The sequence below is a fragment of the Tuber melanosporum genome, assembly GCF_000151645.1.
Source record: "Tuber melanosporum whole genome shotgun sequence assembly, scaffold_181, strain Mel28".
In the NCBI taxonomy this organism is placed as follows: Eukaryota; Fungi; Ascomycota; class Pezizomycetes; order Pezizales; family Tuberaceae; genus Tuber; species Tuber melanosporum.
The window spans coordinates 161086-182703 of NW_003298843.1; the positions used below are offsets into that span (position 1 = coordinate 161086).

The window sequence follows — 21618 nt, forward strand, 5'->3', positions numbered from 1 at the left end:
TTGAGGGAGCCAGAAAAGAACCCAACAAGCACGAAAACATTCAAGGCCCCTTTATCCTCCGCTCTCATCCCACTCGAACAAGCCCTCTATTCACTCACCAGCTCCCACACAGCCGACAAGTCACCGCCAAGCACTACCCCCACTCAGCCATAATTCCTAAGAGATAACGCCATGGTGTTTGTCCCGGAATATTAAGCCGAGGGAAACACCTACTCATAAGAGCAGTGGTGGGATGATATTAGAACTGTATTTCATCAGGATATATGCAGGAGTTGTCGGGGTAAATGACCCACGAATAGCTCTCACAGTGTTTCCAGAAGGTGGAAGCAAAATGAACACCGAATTCAGGAGTGCTTCGCATATCGAGTGAAGGGGGAAATTCCACCGTTAGGAGGCTCAATTATGCCACGAAGTCGAGTGACTAGTGATGATGGGTTCACTACAGTAAAATGGTATGATACGTTTTGATAATTATTATGATTTAATCACCAACGAGAATTTACGTACCAGTGTCATTATCAATACCCCCCAAGTCCTCTTTCTCAACAATCGCTCCACAGTTCTCGAGTGAGACACATAATCATCCCAATACCGTGACAGTGGAGTTGTTGGTACTAATTTGAAGAGAGTAAGGACTTACTTTAGGGAATGAGTCCATTCCCGGCGCCCAAATATACTACCGCAACTGGAATAATAATCGAACCTCACGCTATGGCGTGTCCTAGTAAGTTGTGTTGTATTTTTCTCCTTTTTATCTGTCCAAGCTATAGCCCGAAAGTCAGTAACATCCATTCAGTAGTGATTACCCTCCCCCCTCCTTCATCCAAAGAGGGAACTCTAAACTCCTTACCGCGGGGTTCAATTATTCTACGATAGTCCTTCCGGTATTGTAATATCCCGTAGCCAATCTTGGGAGGCTCAGTGTACCAAATCATCGAATAATCGACTCGTTGAGTATTGCGATACCCGAATCGAATTCGAATAAGTTATCCCAATGCCTCTCAGTTACAAACCCAAAATAAAATTAAAAAATGCCTTACTTCTCACCGCCACTCTGCGCCCCACTATACCGTAGGTATTTTAACCGTTAGCCGGTTGGTATGTTGAGAGACAGGGGCTGATATCTAAGCCGGATGGGGTGGGGGGGTTGATTGATTGATTGACGGGAGGGTTATGCCGGGGGATGAATAAATGGCAAACGCTCATTCATCTGGAAGCAGGAATGGAAAGTAAGTACGTAGGGGTCTGTTTTCAGCTCCCGGCCGTGATGGGGTACCATACCTGCAAAACGTCGGACTAGATGGTATAGATGGGCGTTCCACTCCCGTGGGATCAAACTGGAAAGAGTGTAACTTTGGTTTTTTTAAGATGGGCCCCCTTTTTATACAATGCGGAAGATGTGTACGGGACTAAGGGTAGTTGCATATAATGTGAATTATCATTAATTTTCAGACATTAGATGCTTGTAAAAACGAGCCAACAAAAGTGTGATGGAGTGACAAAGGGGGAAAGCATATTCAGACAGAGCCTGCGAAACAGCCCACAAGAACACCATCAAACGAAAGAGCCATTTTCAGGCCTTATCGACTATCCCCCTCCCCCAGCGAAACCCCACCACATGATATTTCCCTTAATTAGCGTACCGGCTCCCACACCCACTGCTGAACACTCATCCCCCACCCTAGGTCATGATTAAGATATCATACCACAACACCTACGTGCTATCGGGTAGCGGTCACATATAATCTGTGATGAGCAAGCAGCAAGACTCGTAATAACAACTCAGAAGAATACACGCGGAAGTCCATGAGATGGATATCTAAACAGAGAGAACGGGAAAGCAGAGACAAGGGGGGGAGGTGAAGGGGATGACTTTAACAAGAGTAAAGTATATTCTATGCCGTGATTGCAAACCTCCGTCATAGACCTATTAGAAGACTTCGGGAGAGGTGACATCTTCTCGTGCTAAAAATAGCTTCACTATTTCCTCACACCCCTTCTTGGCAGCTATCGAGAGGGGTGTTGGCCATGAGGTGAGACTGGCCTGTCGGGGTCGACATCTTTCCTTGCTAGCAGAGACTCCACTATTTCCTCATACCCATTTCCGGCAGCTGTCCATTTTCCCTGTTTAGTCAAGAACCGTGTCTGGCCTGTCAGGGTTGACATCATTTCGCATTAGCAGTAGCTTTACTCGTACTATCCCCAGCGCCAGGGCGACGGCCCAGTACGAGTAGATTGGAGTTTCACCGACCCTATCCGTTTTATCCGGGGTGACATCTTATGTACGGCACCGTCGTAATGTTGGCACGTACTCTAGTACTGTACCATAACCCAGTTTAAGCCTCAGCACTAGTATGGACACAACGTACTTTGTTTCTCTCGAGTACTCAAGGTACTTTCCAATCCTATAGAGTAGGGGGTAGGGTGATATGGCTGCTTCCCCAGTCCCTCGGGCACTCCCAGCCAAATGATGTGCCGTAGACTGGAAATAGAGTAAGCCACACTTCTACCCCCCCCCCCCCCCGACATGTCACATACCCCGGCCTTTTAAAGGGGTTGTACCCGAACGGGAGTATTGTCCTCAACTTCCTACAATCCCCCCCCCGGCAAAAGGGCTCCCCCTCTCTCCCAAACACAACTTCCAAAAAGGGAAAAAAAACGTTGAACAGGGGCCGCTTTTTTTTTCGAAGGATTTTCGGGGCCGAAAAACTCCCCAAAGTCCCCCAAATCCCCCCCCCCCCCAAAATCTAACTTTTTATGAAATCATAACAAGGGGGGCAGTAAAACCCTGCGTATTTTACAACCCGGGGGGGGCCTCTTTCTTTTCCAAATAACCCCCCCCCCCCTGGGGGAAAAGCCCATAGGGGGTTTCCCCCCCCCACCCCCCCCCAGCATGTCACATACCCCGGCCTTCTAAAGGGGTTGTACCTGAACGGCAGTATTGTCTTCAGCTTCCTACAATCCCCCCACCGGCAACAGGACTCCCTCTTTCTCACAGACACAACTCACAACAAGGTAGAAATAGCGTTGAGCAGTGGCAGCTTGTTTTTGCGAGGTATTTCAGGAGCAGAGATACTCACGACAGTCCCCAGACTCCCCCTCCCTCCTAGAGTCTAACTTTATATGATATCATATCATGAGGGCTAGTAATACTCTGCGTATTTCACAACCTGTGGAGCGCCTCTGTCTTTCCGACATACCCCCCCCCCCAGTGCGACGAGCGCACTATGCGGTTTCAGCCACCAGACAAGCTCAAAATCCGACTTCCGGACATTCCAATGTGATATTGTAGTACTGTATAACAGAAGCCAATTCTCCTCTTGTATCATATCATACCCTCTATCCTCCATTCAATCACCCCCTATCTAAGAGATACTAGAAGCTTCAACTAAGTTAAGCCGATAGATGCGAAAGCGTCCTCACTTTTAGCCGAGAAACGATAAAACCCGATATACCGGTACTCAAGTACACATCAGGGAATTAGTATCGTAGCAAGTTTGCAACTCCCATTCCACACCGCTTGACGTTAGCTCGTCGGCGGCGGCGCTAGTGGTGGGTACCTGAGTTATTTTTATCAGTCGTGGAATAAGCAAGTATATGGAGACAGACTCCACTACACCTCACCACAAGCAAACCTGGTGGAGAGAAGAATTCTCCAAACGGGGGCGGGTCCACATACATAATTTATGTAACCACGCGAGTACTGTACAGTACACGTCTCCATTAAAGTTCCGTGTGGTGATGCCAAAAAATGCAACCCTTAGTCACTATGGAAGAAGAGAAAGAAAAAAAACCCCCCGTGCAAGCATTGATTCACCCCCCGCAACGCACTGAAATCCTGGGTATCTCCCAGCGGGTCCGGGAAGTGGGTGAGTATCCGAAATCAGCAATTTTCACATTAAACACCTTTCTTCTCCAGGCATGCATACATACACACATACAAGATTTTTGCCCCTACACCGCCATTCGTAGCTCCTCTGCACGGAACCACCCAGACAAGGAAAAACCCCTGCTATCGGCAACAGATAATTGGGACTTTGAATGCTCAGATTCTTGGCTACCGTGTTTGCGGGTATATATTCACGCAAAAAAATCACGCACGAGAGGATCGAGAGGGAAAGTGAAATTAGAGTACCGGAAATCCGATAGGATTTCCGCCAAAACAGAGGCAAGGGGACAGAACGCCTGTATTGAAGCCTGTCAGCGGAAAATCTCAAGTGAGGAAAGGAAAACTTTGAAAAAAAGTGTTGTCCTCACCATTCCAGTCCTGTTTTTTTTTTTTTTGCTCATACCGACCATCCGCCGGGGACCCTAAATCGTCAAACACTCCCAACGCTGGCATTCCATCAACACGCACATTCCATCCCCCATTCCTCTCCTGTCTTGGCGTGCATCGAGCCAGTTTTCCGCCCAAATAACTTACCCATTTCCCCCCAGTACTTTTGGGCGTAGTTCCCGTCGTACCGCTGATATAAGTACCTACCCGAGCACAGTACCGTACTACAATAATCTCCGGATTCAGAAACATAAATCTGACAAGGATTCCTTCTGGATCAGCCCAACGGGGGAAGTTGCCGGGATCTCAGGGGGTGTTTTTTCTTTCGCAATTCCGTCCCGACCCATTCCAAACTTTAAAAGGTTCCCATGCACGGCTATTTCCGTTGATAGACTCATTGTAAATAAATTTATGATTAATACAAGTGAAAACTTCAAGAGATTGACCTCGCGATTTTTTAAACAGGCCCACCAACCACATCAAGGTGGGCCAAACCAGCGGTCGGGACATTTTGAGAAATGAGTGAGCATTTTTGCGCGGAAAAAAAAATAAAAATAAAAATAGAAACGGAAGATTAAAGTGCTCGGGAATGTCATGATGGCTCCGAGCGATGTTCGGTGAGCTACTGCGCTGTAGGTGTGGCGCTCACACAATAGTGTTCTGATACGCCGGGGGTCTATGGAGGAGATATGTCCCAGGTGGGGGAGGAGGCTTTGGCTTAACTTAAACAAGTGTCCGGATATGGAGTCTGCGTCCCACCAACCCAGGAAAATTGTATGTTAGGCAAACTTTACCCGGGTACCGGTATCATACTCGTGGTATCATAAACAATATCATAGTGGAGAACCAGAAAATTTGCCATGAGCCTATGATAGAGGCAAACCAAAAAGTGAGGGTTGCCCTATCGTGAAGGCTGCGCCATTCAAGAACAATTTATGAAATCTGTGGGTACTGAACGCAATGTAGATTAGATCCTTGAAGTTGTGGACCTCTTCAACGCAAACCTTTTTCTCATGGCTCTGGCCGAGAGCATCGCCCCTCTCTCCTATGAGTAGGCTAGACTAGTCTATATCCCATTTGAGTTGCCTCCCCACGGAGTACTGTACTCGTATAATACCGACACTTGTGTTTGCGACACCCAACCTATACCTCTGGCCTACGTCATTTTGAGCTCTGTGGATAACGTATTCTCCACGCGCACTTTCAAGCAAATATCACACAACCAGGGAAACCAATGAGATTAGCTATAGTCTAATTTTCATTCCAGCCCAAAGAACGTACTCAATTAGCAGCCAAGCTAGCTATCCATCTGTCTATCATGTCTAAGATATAACCGCCAACAACATGCTCCCTATCCACTCCCTCACATTTATTCCGTATTGTGTAGTAGCAAACGTCAATCAGTGTATATGGGTAATAATACCGCGGTAGCGAATCACTCCCATCTTCGAAAATCCAGTGAAAAAATCATGCGAACGAAACTTATTCAACCCATGCTGATAAACACCTGACAGGAAAGAGTGAAGAAAATAAAAATAAAATTCAGACAAACAGAATGACCCACGTAACAAAGGAAAAACTAAACTCAGCAGCCAACCAGGCAAGCACTCCGAAAGCCGTCAAAAAAAAAAATATGGAAAGTAAAGCCAAAAAGTAATGATAACGAAGAAATCCCTCACACTGCTTCAAAAGGAGATATATGAGAGCAAACCGTCTAGACCACGCCCGCCTTCGCTCCCATCATCCGCTTATTTTTGACCATTTGCGGGAGCTTTTCTTCCCGCTCAGCTGCAAGTTTCGCCTTTACCGCTACCCTCGCAGTGATTGCCGCTGTTGGAACGGAAGCCGCGACAAGAGGATTCTGATCAGACGTCTTGGGTGGTTTTGTGTACAGGTTTATCTTGCCTTGGTCTTTACGAGGTTGGAGAGGTTGCTTTTTTTGATGAGGGTTGGTCGGGGGCGAGGAAGCGAATCGTTGTTTCTTCTCGAGATGAGGGTTGGGTATCGCCGGCGCATGTGTAGTGGTAACAGGCGGAGAAGTAGACCGCTTCTTCTCAGAGGTGGGGTTGTGCTCTGTGGGTGTACCCAGAGCGGTGGTATGTGAAGAAGTTAAATGTATCTTTTGAGGAGTCTTGGCAGTTGTGATAGGCGGAGAGGTAAACAGTTTCTTCTCAAGGTCAGGATTGAGGTTCGCCGGCGCAATCGCATTTCTGTTTGGGGAAGGAAATTGTCCCTTTCCACTGCGAGGTTCGTGTTTCGCCACCGCGGGAGTAGGATTCCCTGCCGAAGACACGGGTTTCGCAATTGCGCCAGCCGGAAACCGCCCAGAGGAATCGTTGTCGCACTTTAAAGTATTCAAACGGACACCCCCGCCCGCCTTTACACCCCCGGCCAACAGCTCGCGAATCCTCTCTGCCCAGTCACTCTTAACCTCAGGCACCGCCTTTGGTTTCACCCCACCGCCAACCCTCGCCTTGGGCTTCGCCTCCTCTTCCTGCCCAATCCGAACACCCTTCTTTACCCCTGACACCGCCGCCGCCGCCGCCGCCTTCGCCTCTGCAGCCTCACGAGCAGCCTTCCTGGCCAGTATAACCTTCACCTCCTCCTCGGTAGGAATGGGACACCCTCCCCCATCCCCATCGTCTCCCCAGGGTCTATTCTCCGGATCGTCTTCGTCAAGATCCCTCCTCGCACCCTTCCCTTTCCCCTTCCCCTTCCCATTCCTCGGACCCTTCCTGCCCTTCCTCTTGGGGAACCACCCAGAGCCCTGTTTCTCGCAAAGATGTATTTCGCAGTCGTCGTCGTAGCAGACGGTCCAGCTCATTTCTGCATGCGGGGAGGGTCCCGGGTACTCTTGTCCGGCGGTCGAAGATTGCGAGAAGTGAATTGGGTCCCCCCATGAGTTTGTTTGTTTACGAGGCATTTTGTCGATTTCCCCTGATGAGTGGGCACGAAGTCAGTAACAAACAATCAAAGAAACAAACAAAAATAAAAAAGGGGGGAGAAGGAGGAGAGGTTATACTATTTATCTGTGGCAAGAGAGGAGAGAAAAAAAGTGAAAAAGGAAAAGAAAAAGAAAGGAAAGAGTGAAAGGGGAAGGGGCGGAAGTAAAGGCGAGAAGGATGGATGGATGGGCCTGTGTAGGTGTGATGGCGGTGGTGGTGTGACCGGCAAAGTTTAAAATCGAGATGATTGGTTGCAGGCCTTAAGCACGGTAGGTGAAAGATAGGAGGAGAGGTCCAGTTACGGTAGGATGGTGGGCGGTTCACAAAGGTGCGCACACGATCGTGCATAAGGGAGAGCGAGAGGGAAGACGATGGATGAATGAGCGGGATAGGGTGGAACAGGAGAGAAGAGGAAGAGGTTTATTACTCGAGTATTACCCTACTCGAGTAGGGTGGGAAGGTGGTGGATAAATTTAGGTAAAGTACTTTACTGTACAGTACTCGTACTGTAAGAGTGGAAGTTAGATGGGTGGGAAGGGTCAGGAATTGGGGCAAATTTTTCCTTTTGTCGTCCAGTCTGCAGAATACTCGAGCACCTGTATTTTTTAATTCACCAAGTAATGTCGTGTGTCGGTAAATTACCGTAGCCTGTTTCACGGGCGCGGAAGCTTAGTGGCGGCCCGCTTAACCGAGTCACGGGACTGTACAAGTACGAGTAGCGTTAAATCGCACAGCACTGTAACATACGTACTGTAAGTTACCTATGATACCGTAACTCTTGCGCCCCTTTCTCTACCCGACCTTACCCGCACTATACGGTGCAGCACTCGTTGTTCACACATGTATACTGCGGGTGTCCTGCTTGTAATCACTCTTCTTGCTGCAATCACGCGGTACGAGCCGTGCTCCACAGCGCTTTACAGTGCAGCATCTCATAACCTACCAACCCTTCGCTGATCAACTACTGTCCTTCAAGCTTATTCACAGTCCCACTGTACCTCGCAGCGCACCACCATATGTATGTATGCAGGTAGGTATGAAGGTACTGTACTATACACAGAAAGGCTAACCGACAGACAGAGGGAGGGAAGGAGAGACAGAGACAAAGGGGGTGGGGAAGAGGAAAAAAACACGTCTACTCTACCCTACAAACAAACAACCCTCTAATAAACGCCCGGAATCAACTTCCATTTCACCCTTCCGCAATACCTTTCCCAATCTTCCCCATATTTCCCCAAGCACCGCGAGTGATCTCTCACGCACCGTTGGAGCAGCAAGGCCGTCATGAAAACTGCGTACCACCAGGGCAGGATATTATGCACCCCGCACACCGCGCATCCGCTGTACGAAAGCACCAAATCCCCCAGGTAGTTCGCGTGACGAACGATTCCCCACCATCCTACGATGCACGGGTCAGTTTTGTGCCACCGAGCGGGATAACAATAATGTGGGAAGAATGTACGCACCCGAGCAAAGGAGTAATGATTCGTGCATTTTTCCGTCCTCAGTTTTGTAGGTCGTGCGTATCACCTCCGCCTTCTTGCCCCATATATTACACTCCCCGTTGGTTCTCCGGACAATATCCTTTTGATAATTCACGCTGCGGAAAACGACGTACCCCGAGATGCCGATCAAGAGTATCGCGGCCGCGACCGGCGTCGACAGGTCAACCGGGTATCGTGCCAGATACTGCGCTTGCAAAGTGTACGTTCCGGGCAACCAGACCATACTCCCCCACGCGAGGTAAAATCCGTAATGATCATGACAGATATCAATGGTGCGCAGATACCAATCCTCGTTGATGAAAAAGTCCACGACATAAAATGCATGAAGGATGTTGACAATAATCATAGAGTTGGAAATGTATCCGTGCAATTGGAACTGCCAAGCGGCGAATGAGAGGTTGCTAGGGACAAGATTAGCACACCACTAATCAGTCACCCGCGAGCCCCATTTTCTGGTGTGTGAAAATGGTGAGGGTGGTGAGGGTCCAAGCTTACATCAGGGTCCAGGCAACGATCCCCGGTCGCCCATTGTGGAATAATTTGAAATCCCACCATTCACCGAACCTTGGGTTTAACTCGATCCCCATGTAAAAGTCATAAACCATGGAACCTGAAAGCCATCAGTTAGCCATTTTTCTACCTCGACCTCAAAAAAAAAAACCCCTTCCCCCCAGAGAGAGAGACAATAGAAACTCAGGTTTGCTGACTCGGAAAACGCACCACTGAATTTTCTGTCCGCCTCATGGGTCGGGAACAGGTGCGCTTTCAAATAAGCCACCACGGCAAGAAGATAGCCGTAAACATTCGCCACGACCAACAACCCTTCCCAATTCTTGGCGATTACCGCTGGATCCAACATGCCAGTGTAAACCGCAACCACAGAGACCACATGCGTAACGACCCAGGCGTGAATACCGTTCACACGATACGGCAGAAGATGTCCGGCGGGCGTACGTTGTCCGTACCCGATGGGACTGGGCAACCATGCATACAGCGCCGCCTGGAATAACAACCAGCCCGCATAGGCTGCCGAGGCACCAGCCGTAGGCCGGGGGGCATACCTAACAATGAATTCCACCGGGTGCGTCGTCATGAAGGCCCACAGCGTCGGTAACAAACCACCATCGAAATGCTTCAGACAAACGCACGCGAGGAGGGCTAGCAGTGGGCAGAAAAGCACAATGGCGCTACAGCCCATCACCGTAACCCACTCATTTCCGGAAAATCGGCCCCATGCGGGATTGACGTGTTTCGCCGTGGGCGGTGGCTGGACGAACTTGTTTGAGGGTGGTTTGTGTGCTTGTGCTGTTGTCCAGTGCCTGCCCGAGAGCAGGGTGTACGGAACATCGAATGGGACCTTCCCTGTCAATGCCTCGGTGATTGTCGTGGACATTGCTGATGATGAAATCGGTGCTGCTGGGTCGGTGTCTAGAAATGAATTCGATGAGGACAGGCCGCAAAGGGACGACCGCCGCTGGCGTGTCAAAGAATGGTGACCCAGAACCATTCCGCCAATCTGCCGGTGAAATTGGAGGGTTAATGGGGTGTGTGTTACTGTTGAGGGGAATAGGGAGGTAAAGGAAGAAGAAGGGGAAAAGATGAAAGGGAAAAAAAAAAGTACAAGGAAAGGAAAGAAGGAAAAAGAAAAAAAATGTTGCGTGGACTCAGGAGGTGGAACGGGGAAATGGTGAAATGCGGGAGAAGGGACGAACCCAGGGAAAGTTGTCTTGATGGATGAAGGTGGGTACAGTACGGTACTATGGTTCACCGGTAATATGATATGCTTCTCCTTTCGTTCCCCGGGTGCTTCACCTAAAGTCTTCCCCAACCAATAGAACTCTCTTTCCGTCGGTGTGGTTTTCTATTCTTTCCCCTCCAGTCCCTCGGCCTCTCGCAGGAGGACCGGGGCGTTATTATGGCCTCTGGACGGGAACAAAACGTGTCCTCCTCACTGCGGCCACTATGACCAGGATCGACAAAAAAGAAAAGAGAGGAAGGAAGGAAGGGGGAAAGGAAAAGAAATCACCCGAGTGCTTTCTATGCCCTTCTCACCTTCACTGACCTCACAAAAGGGGGTAGTGAGAGGGATCCAAACCTCGGACAATGGATGGAAGCCAAGTTAATAGATGCGATTGTGTCCTCGGTTTAGAGTAGTGTTACTTGTACTGTATCATACTCGTGTAGTGGGTTGAACGAAAAGCCATCATGAGGCTCACCACATTGTTTTGTTTGTCTTGGGTGCAAGAGCAGGGGCAAACGATAAATAGGACACGATGCCGTATCCGTCGGCTCGCTCACTCACCCAAGCAAACTCAGGACTGCAGGAACAGACCCAGGAAATTTGCAGACTTGCTGTGGACAGGGCTCAAGCGCAGCAGTGCAGGCGCCTTGCTCGTCGGATGTGCATGAGATGCATCTCCACCACAAAGATCACCCCCTGGCTATCACCATCCATTGTCAGCTGTCCATACATCCACGGTAATTTATGATAGTTTCTGTTTATCCCCTTCAAATCACGGACCATTCCAATATGATACGGTTCCATGAACTCTTCTCTCCTCTCCTCCTCCTCGTCCTCACCCACTCCTACCGTAGAGCCCCTACCATCCGGAGAAAATCCCCTCAGTACTCGAGCACATCCACACACCCCTCGCCAATCTCGTTCTCGCATTATTGTCCCGGTACCGGTACTCGTGCTCGAGCAGTGGGCAAGAAATACCCGAAAACAGGGATTCGCAAAATACTTGAGTGCATGGCATAAAATGCGTGCATATCTGAGCCCCCATACAAACTTACGACCCCCGATTTCGGATACTTGCCGGGTCAGCAACCTTTTCAATACTCGTACCGGCACTATGCACTTGGCAACAAACTTTTCCGACACCATCGCCCGGGAGATACCGGTATACCATCAGAAAAGCGAAACCTTCCAAAGAATCACCTCACCTTTGGCCCTTTACAAAATGGTGGAGAGAATTCAAAAAAACAAATTGAAAAGAGCACAGACAAACCCGATGAGCGGCCCGATATTTGATTTGTTTTTACAGTTAGAAAGGATTTCTGTGTGTTTGTTTGCCCTTGCTTAGAAGGGTGTGGTTTGGTTGTCAAAGAATTTTCAAGGAGAGCACTACAACCTTTCACTACAAGACTCGGACCCGGTTTGTCCTCAAAAATTGCAGGAAAGAACTGGAAAAAGTACCTGCGAGCCTTGAGTTTTATGATATTATAATTTTCTTTCAAATTTGTCCGGGTTATTTGAAGGATGAAAGGATTCCAACAGTCTCTGGGTATTTTGCTGTTGCTATGTGAAAACCTTTTTTTTCATGGCATGTCTTGGCCAAGGATGGCACGCGCAGGAAAGCAAGGTACAGTACCGGTAACTTATTGGAAAGGTTTTCTCCAGACTTGCCTGCCATTGTACTGGTATCTTCCAAGCACCCGGACCACGTGCAGCACACGCCAACGTCTCCCAACTCCAACCTCCGAAAATAGCCTTCCCTCAATCCCTCAGCATGTTACCCTGATCCACCCCGCCAAGCCCTTCATAAGAATCTTATCCCGACCTCCTTCCTTCACTCCTCCTCCTTCGCAACGGTAGAGCCTACCTGCGATCCTCATACAGCGCAACAGAGCACACAGAGATACTGTAGGCGAGTGAGGAAAGCGTGAAGGCAGTGATGGCAACGATGAGAACTCCGTCTAGTTCTGCACTCCACACCAGGGGCAACTTCGAAGATATGCGCTTATCATAACCATCGAGTAGTTTCAATGCAAGCGCTTTCATCTTTCAGTGATTTCCCGCCTAGAATGAGCACTCCAGTAAGAAGTAAGTACTTTAATGAAGATTCAAGTATTTACATAACTAAAAGATATTTTAGATGGGGTTGTCAGATTCTACCCAAATTATTTCATCACGTTATGAGCACGGGGAACGGAGCTGAACTGATCAAGCGGGAACCACCAGAATAGTTATTCAATTATGGAAAACAGGTTGTGTGGAAATGAGGACAACTATGTCAGCCATGACTAATGGTACTATCGTTAATAACCCTAACCCTAATTAATTGTCCGAAAAACCGTTGGTGGGGCTGGCTGGCTGGCCTTCTTATTCTGTCTGGCTTACCCTTACCGGAATTTGTTACTCGTGGATTGTGGGGCTGAGCTTGGGAACCGCGTTGGGTCGTGTTGCGTTTGCGAGGGGCGGAGACGGTTTTTCCTGTGTGTGTCGCAACGTGTGTCGGGGGGTATCTTCTGGAAGTTTGCGTTTCTGCCCGAAATGGCGGGTTTGTGGGTGCAGGGTGTAGGTGGGTTACACCGAGGGGGATTTCGGTTATGGGTTTAACGGCCCTGTGCGGGAGTATGCTTTACGCTCCGCGGTAAAAAACCGTACCGGTATCATACTCAAGGACCAGTAATAAATCGGAAAATGAGACACAGGATTCTGGGGTTCTGATTGGAAAATTGGGTGTCTCGAGCCAATCGGTTTCCGCGCTTTTACTACTGTATACTTGTGACCCCGGTTTTCCGGTTTTTTTTCTTTTTTACCGCAGGTTGCACCTGTACTGTACTAGTACAGTACAGTACAAGTGTTCTTACGTGAGGGACGGGTGTGATGGGGCCAATACAAGTACGAGTACTCGAGTACAAGTACTGTCGCAGTGCACAGGAGGGGGGTTAGGGGTAAAATACCCGTGGTGGCACATATGGCGTGTACTATACTGGTATGATAACTAGAAATTACAGTAGCGGTGTCCTCGAGTACGGCTGAGAATTACGACCCGGCAGGATCTCTAATAAAATTTCCAATTCCGTCAGTCAGTATACTCGACGGACGAGCCGCCTGACCCCTGGTCCAATACATCAAACAAACAAGAAAAAACCCTCCGGTTTCTTGCTGAGGAGCGGAAAGTTTGCGTCTCCGGGAGAGCCGGTTGCTGCGTGCTACGAATTCTGGCTAAAATCGGCATCATTGCTGGTGGTACCCGGCTCCGCACCCTTTTGCGCTCGTAGTGCATAGTATAGTATAGTACTCGGATGTACTAGTACTCAGTACTCGAATAAAGGGCATTTTGGTTACGGTAACACAAGTCTTCACCTAGCAAGGTGTTTGAGCAATCGCCACTTCTCCTTTCCTCTGTTTTACCAGGAGTCTCACACAAATTCCACACCTCCTGGTGGAGGTGGTCCCTACCTTTGCCAACCCCTAGTGCAAGTATCATACCGCTTTTTCATGCTTGACCCTCGTGCTGTGCTCGAGTACGATACAATACCGACTGCGATGCTACTGTACTGCCCGTCACTAGCTTCTGAGCTTTCACTAGTTCATTGGTCTACATGCGACTGGCTGGTGCAAGCGGTAACTGTCCAAATAGTTAGCCGAGGCGTCGAAGATGGGCCAATCTAGTGAAGCTGTGAAAGACCTAATTCGTTAATGCTTCAGTACCGGTGTCACTACCATCTTAAGAGCCCGGCGCATCCTGCGCGGCGGTCCAGCCTGCTGGATCTCTTCCTATGATAACACTTGTCCCTCCCGCCACCGCCTTGCAATCCGCTTCCTAATCTCAACCGGTTCAATACGGTACTTTTCGTTACCGGGCTCGCACAACCCGCGCCAAGTGCTGCGCCTTCAATCCTGACCACCCAGGCTACGGTACTCTCTAACGGAATACGGTACCCCGCCAGAACCACCACCATCCAATCAATATACTTGTAATCTTAGCTTACCCTACCGTATGTTGCTTGCACATTTCAACCCAAAATTTGCCTGATTCGGCGAGCGGGGCTGCAATCTGTAAAGACCTTGCCGACTTGTGGGAGCGCAGCTATGGAACACGAGTCGAACCCGGGGGTGGCGAATCCCCCGAGCCCGTCGATGGGGCTACACTGAGAATTTGAGTGTTTGAAGGGCTTAGCCTACAGCGCTCTACTGGTATCATACCATAACTGAAGATACCGTACGGTACTGGGGTGCGGTTGCCTGCCGGCTGGGGGAGCTGCCTCGGGGTTGTGGTCTTGTGGGCTGGGCGCCGTGGCATAAAGTTAATGATGAAACCTCTCTTCTCCTTTTTAATCTCATGATAGAGAAAAAATGTGGAACGGAAGATGCTGGTGAAGGACTTGCTCAGCACTTAACAGGAAGAGAGATATTTCTAAAATTTCCCAATACCCGAAGCAAGCTAACTCCAAAGGAAAAAAAATGATCGTATCATAATAACAATGATACAGGCCGTCTGTCGATTCGGCTCGTCCGTTGCTTCAGTTGCGAGCAGTAGCGTCGGGAGGACCTTTTCGACGCCATGCCTGCCAGCAAGCCTTCCGAAGATTGGATGCTGTATAATATTATGGTGTAATATAGTTGAAAATCATCCAAGGTTTGAGTACCCCCCATGGGGCGGGGCGGCGCTCCCATTCATTACTGTTGGACCCGGAAGCCGGTCAGGCGGGGGAGGGATGTTGGATGTTGGGTTGCGCCAAAAAAGTAGGGATATCATGGGTGACCTTACAGTTGCGCAACAACTAACTTACTGGCGTCTCACAGCCACAAGCGTACTCGTTTTGTGGGGTAGAGTAGGGGGCTCTTGGAATCCACTATTAGATTATCGGCGGAAATCATCCCCCCGGCCTGTGCTGAGTCTGTCGGCAGCTTGGCAAGCCAATGGAATTGCGAACTCTAACGCGGCAACCTATGCTTTTAGACCCACTGAAGTAAAGGCGAATTGGTCTCCTGGAGCCCCAGGGATCCGGATAAAATAATTGAACAGGCTTTGTTACTTTTCTGTTAACATCATGCTCGTCACTCCTATTGCGTGGTGTACTATACCGACATTCAATCTCACCCGAGTGCAGGTGTCTTTCCTTCTTCATCTCAATCATAAAAAATCACTCTCTTTGACTTTCGCGACCGCCGGCAGGCGCCGGAGGACCGCGGATGAACGGAATGGACCACTTGTCCCCGCTGAAGACTATTAGGCGCCGTGATGACCTGACGAGGGCTACCGGTATGGCTGACCGTGGGGGGAAGTAAGTTGGATGGATTCGAGGCAATGAGTGACCAGCTGTCGAATCATCCCTTATCACCAGTTTCAAAGGGGTCATCGGTTTGTCAGTTTTTCAACTTTCTCAGTTCCCTTTTTTTCCCCTCTCGGCGCCACGGTACTAGCAGGGGGTTGGGTTGGATCTCTAAGTGGGGGAGGTAGAGCTCATAGGTAGAGGAAGGAAGGTAGGGCTGTGGGGGATTGCGTATGTACTGTATATCCTGGTAAAAGGTATCAAGTTACGCCCAGTTTTGCGCCCCGATCCACAATATTATGATATTATAAAAAAGCGTCAGCTTTCCCGCAAATTGGATTTTCGCCAAAACTCGAATCCCTTTGGCGGAAATTTGGCCAAATTACGCAACCCCCGTCCCCCCCTACCCCCATACCCCCATAGCGGTTGCTTTGGTGGGCAAAGATCCGGTAGGATACCTGCAAGTCGAGCCCTAATCAAAAAGGAGAAAAAGCACAATATCAAAATGTTTCATGCGCGACAAAAAAAAAAAAAGCCATAAGAGTTGTTTCTACGGCGTGCCAAAGAGTGACTTACCATGCAATATTGAATTTTTAAGAAACACCCCTGCTCGGCAGTCACCACGATAAGAGCCGAAACATGTTAGAGATGGCCTTACAACTTTGGGGGAAATATGGTGGGATTTCTTTTTTTCTCTTCTTTTCGCGATTCATTATACGCCGAGCTTGATAATGCTCCGACTTACTAAAACTTGATTCTATCCGTATCCTATATTACTGTGCCAGCGACCTGACGAGGGGAGCAAAGGGGAAGCCGGTATTTGGATACCTTTTTCTTTCTTTCTTCCTGCAACCCTAGTGCTTGGTAGCCTCCGGTGAAGGGGTATGTATGATACGTCGATGACATAGGAATATCGGAGTATTTACTTGTACAGATGCCGACCCCCCCCCCCCAATAAAGTAGAGATCTATATTATTATAAAAAAAAAAAACAATGACCAAGAGTATCATACCGTGCCAAAAATGGCCTGATAATATGATACTGCAATATTTTCTTCCGAAATCGCGATGGGTAAAAAAGGGTGGATGCCTACCTACGGGTTTCAGCATATGATAGATGGTCCGAGATGCCGGAATCGTGTTTTTTTCGACGAGATGTCGCTGTGATCCCCCCAACTTGGTGTGCGCGTAGAGTAGGCCCCGGTGATTCCTCTTTTTTATATGATATAACTTTATCATACCACTTTTTCTGTTCACCCTCTGATCGTTGGCCTCATACCCAGGCAGCCATGCAGTGGTATAGCACCTTGTTGTCCCAGATTTTATGATACCCAACCGGATTTCTTCTCTGTCCGCTGGCGATTTCTTTTCCCAGGATTTTTCGGGGATTACCTGGATGTCTACCTCGCCCTCCCAAGAATGGCCAATTTACCCCCCTGCTCTCGTAGAAAATGATATATTATATATTTTGGTCCCAGATTTTCACCTTATGCTGGGCTGGTATCGGATGATCCCCTTCCTCTCTCTCGACAAAAACAGAACCCCTTACAGCCAGTACAATCCTCGACTTCTACCTGCTCTAGATTTTCCTGTTGATTCCTATTGGTGCGCAATTCGGACTCGAAGAGGGATGTCGAACTTCCCTGCTCCCGTATGGAAGCTCTGTTGGCAGTGTTGAGAAGAGGACTTGGTGGGGGGGAAAAAAACAAGGGGGAAATCCAGAACTGAGTATTAGAATGTCCTTTATTCCCCGCTCTATCCCTCATCTAGACCTTGCCCCTACTTAATTACCACTCGGGCTTTCAATCTCCCCAAAGGTTTCTTCCACCATTTTACTTTCCCGGTTGTTTTCGTTTGTCCTGGGTGGGTGGGCTCTCGATGTTGACGGTCCGGGACAACTGTATATGGTCCAGAGTGGGATCCTGCCATCTCAAACTACTTGAAGAGGGCCTCTCCCTCCTAGGAGGAATAGTTCCTTCCGGAGTTTTCCAAGAAATTGTGGCTCTCCATGACAAACGTAATTACTTCTGTCATAGATAGAAGTAAAGGGGTTTTATACGAACTATCGTATTAGATTTTCTTTTCTTTTTTTCCTCGTGCGATAGTTGCGATGGTCATCACTCGACGTTCTGACCCGGTGACCTCGCGAACATTTCTGTGGAGGGATTGCATATAGAAAGAACCACCAGTAGTGTCGTAGTATGATGGATCGCTAGTGAGAGGATTCGATGGCGATCACTCCATGGTATTGGGAGAAATTACTGGGGGGTAGGTAAACTTGTTACTTGCAGATATGGGACGGGCTTCTTCAGGCGTACAGTCTATGATACTAAGTACTTTTATGCCTGCTTTCATACACGCGTAATTTTGACTAAGTACTGGATCGGCTTTTGCGTACGAGTGGGTTGCATGGTATGCACAGGAGAGGACATGATGAACAGGTAACAGTCTGGATGAGATTGAGTGCTTAAACTCGACGTGGTTTCGCGCTGCTAGGTGAATGACCGAACAACCAAAGACAGATATATTTTCCATGTCAGACCTACTATATGTAATGCTAGGGGCAATGCTTGGTTTGCTTGAGAAATCCTTCGGTGTTGACAGGTCTCATTTTACTGACTCTGGGCTACAATATATTTTAGCCTTTCTTTGCTCGGTATTCTACTTCCTCGGTTTGGAGGGTCGTGGAGCCCAGCCTCCGGGTCCAACTAGCCGAGATGAACAAGCTCGGGGGTCGCCTACAGTTAATGATCGCAACAAGGGGGATGGCGGAGCAGGAGCGTGATAAAGTTGATTAAGCGCGCCGCCTTCCGGGCCTGTGCGGTGGTGAAGGTGGCGGATTGATGTTAGTTACATGGTGTTTACTGTGGGGGTTTTCGGGGGTCTGGGAGATTAGCACTATGGTATATTGTTTTGGAGGTTTAGAGCTTGACGGAGGAGGCTCTCTGGGCATATCATTCCTTTGCTTTGTGATAACCAGAGCGTGCGGAGAAATGGGGTCACCCGTGGAAGCATGAAGAGAGGTTACCGTGATCCATGAAAGGGTCGGAATGCATCCATCATACTTTATTTATACACACGCCTTTACCATTACGGTACTTTGGTTAGAAAGGACCACAGGGAACAAAGTTGCTTAACATATCATACCTCCCACAGTTGCCCGCACCCCGTTTGGGTTCCGGGAGGATTCTCTTTTTCTATTACCCGCAGCTGGTCACTTAGTCGCCTTCTATTGATCACCAGATTTGTTGGAGTGCCTATCAAGCATGCGGTTATGAGGAGATGAGGTGTGCGGGAGGTATATGTGGTTTAGGTTGATGCTTGTTGCCATTGTGCATCATATGATATATCGGGAATTTGGTTTTGTGGGGTTTTCACACCATATGCTATTCCGCATATGGTAGCTGGTATAGGGCATAGGGTCCAGGGTTTAGGGAGGATCATGGGATATCGGGTTGGTTCCGGATTGTTGAAGATCGCAGCGGATCTTAGTTGGTCAGGGTGGTGTTTTTCCCGAGAGCTCGTTGAGTTTCATTGAAGTTCTGGAGTTGCAGAGATATATATCCTAGCATGCCCTCAGCTAGCAGAAAAGTAGCGCATCTTTCTTCCACCTTTCTTCCCCTAAATTTATAATTCGACAAAAAAACTGATTCAGCCAAACCCACACCAACTCTGATCAATAAAGGGTATGGACGCTGTTGCACACTCATTAGAATCGCTAAGAGTGAACTCCACACTCTGGACACACAGTCGTGCGGCATGGTATTGGACTCCAGAATTTCTAAATCTCCTGAATGTTGTGAATATCTTGATCTTGCCTTAGAGAAGGCATATGGGATATATATGTGTCTTGGCAGGCATGCAACATTACTTCCCATTATAAGCCCTAGATACCGCGCATAGAAGATCAATTTAATTTGAACAAGACCATCTGGTTCTTCCCGTTTCGTATTAGAAACCGCCGATCTTGCTGTCAGTGCCACGCTAAACGTGAGTGAAGTTCGGGATGGACCCAGGGCTACTATCAGGCTCTCAGATCGTTGGTGGGGAGGTCAGTATGTGTCGGTGTAGTGAGGACTCCGTAGCCGGAATTGCCGAGAAACTATGGCTCAACTCCAATCCGCCAAGGATTCCAACAGCCACTGGCACGAGAATTATGGCTCCATTAGATGTAAGTAATCCCCTACACTTAACAGAGAGAAAATGAGATATCTGGGGTTTTGGTTGAGATATTTGGGTTTAAAAGTAGGGTGAACTTTTGGTTGATGTCAAGGAATGTCCGGGACATGTGGAATACTGTTAATTTCCTCGTCATCAACGGTTAAGGGTCATTTTCCAAGGGATTAAGCTGTATTAATGCGATGCTCTCGGTTTTGTATAAATATAAATATAAATATTTTTATCCAATTTCTAAGTTATTGGATGGCCGGTTCCGGACAAAGGAAAATTCAAAAGTAGATGGGCGTCGCAGCCGGGTACGCTTGGCATATTAACCTGGTATTTCTAAGACTGGACGAATTTCCGTATCTTCCAGCTACAAATCTCCCTCATCATATGGACTCTCATGTTTTCCAATTGTGTTTGGGAGATGATTGCGAGGGATTGGCAGGCAACCGAGTACGAGTATGATACTAAGAGTGCGTCCTGTTTTCTTAGGCTTGGGCCGGCAGCGCACTTGCAAATTTCGGTCACTTTTTTTTGGGGTGTGAACCCCGAGACTAATAAGGCTCTCTCGTGTCTCGAGTTGCGAGGGCGGCTATGGATTTGGATTGCTAGTTGGACAAGAGGAGTAGGGAGCTCGGCCCGAAGGGACCAGGATACTCGATTTATCGCCATGCCATAAACCCGTTGAGGCTCACCACCCAAAAGCAGCCTCCAGCGTACTCACAACGAAACTAATCTACGGACACCAGCAGCAGGTAATTTCCTGTCACCCTACTTTGACGATTTCCCTTTTTTGTCCAGCAAAATACCGTATGATATGATACCACTGTTCGTTACAGGCACAGTTTCGTCGGGAGTATGATATGGTTTAGACTTACCTGGATCAGATTGTTGGCGGAAATAACCCCCCAGCACATGATAGGCTTAATTCGACAAGCTAACTCGATTGCGCACAACATCGACGTGGTTATCCGCGATCAACTGAGCAGGGGAAGAGCGAGCGGAATCGAAAGGGACGTGACCATCATCACCTTCGTCACGACTGAGCGATTCCCTCTCCTCTATCACTGTCAAGGTTTGCATTTGAGCTATTTGGTGCAATTGATGCGTACCAGCACTTATATATTGCTTAGTATCATCTCAACGTTTTAAACCCGACTGTGACACCAGTAAATAAGCAGTTACCCTCGCCAAATTTGCAACATATTAGTGCTCCACATGGCCAAGGCTGTTCGTCGGAGCATTTTCAAGAGGTACGAAAATCCCCCGACAGACAAAAATTGATAAAGCTTAACACATAAAACCTCTCACTCCATCCGAAAAGAAGCGCACAAGCACCTCATTCGCAGAGTAAAAAGAATGCAACACGCCACATGACTCCCCGCCAAACAAAATCGGACCCGAGGTAGAACATCGCATACCAAGGGCTATTCCTGTAATCGTCCTTGGTACGTATCTCTAGGCGAGGCTCTGTGCTGTATTTCTTTTTGCTTTTGTCCATCGTAAGAGACCTGGGGCGGTTGGTGGTGAGATGCGAAGAGCGAGTGAGGGGCTGTGAGTGATGGATCGCTGTCCTGGCATGTAGCCTGTATAGGGTTTATTACTGACGGCGAGTTTGCCCAGTGTTGTTTTTCCTGGTGATTTGGCGGTACTTTGGGGTCTTTATCTCAAGTTGGATGGGATTCCAAAGCGGTGTTGATTCATGATTCATACTGGTAAGT

The 21618-nt window shown here is 48.4% G+C and overlaps 1 protein-coding gene across 1 annotated transcript; it reads right to left on the bottom strand.

Annotated features, from left to right (window-relative positions):
- Positions 1-8384: 8384 nt before the first annotated feature.
- Positions 8385-10119, bottom strand: GSTUM_00003588001 (uncharacterized protein; the record flags this gene model as incomplete). Its single annotated transcript, XM_002837281.1, has 4 exons — positions 8385-8620; positions 8688-9127; positions 9222-9336; positions 9447-10119. 4 exons carry the CDS (start codon positions 10117-10119, stop codon positions 8385-8387), a joined length of 1464 nt encoding a protein of 487 aa, XP_002837327.1.
- Between the last annotated feature and the right edge of the window lie 11499 nt (positions 10120-21618).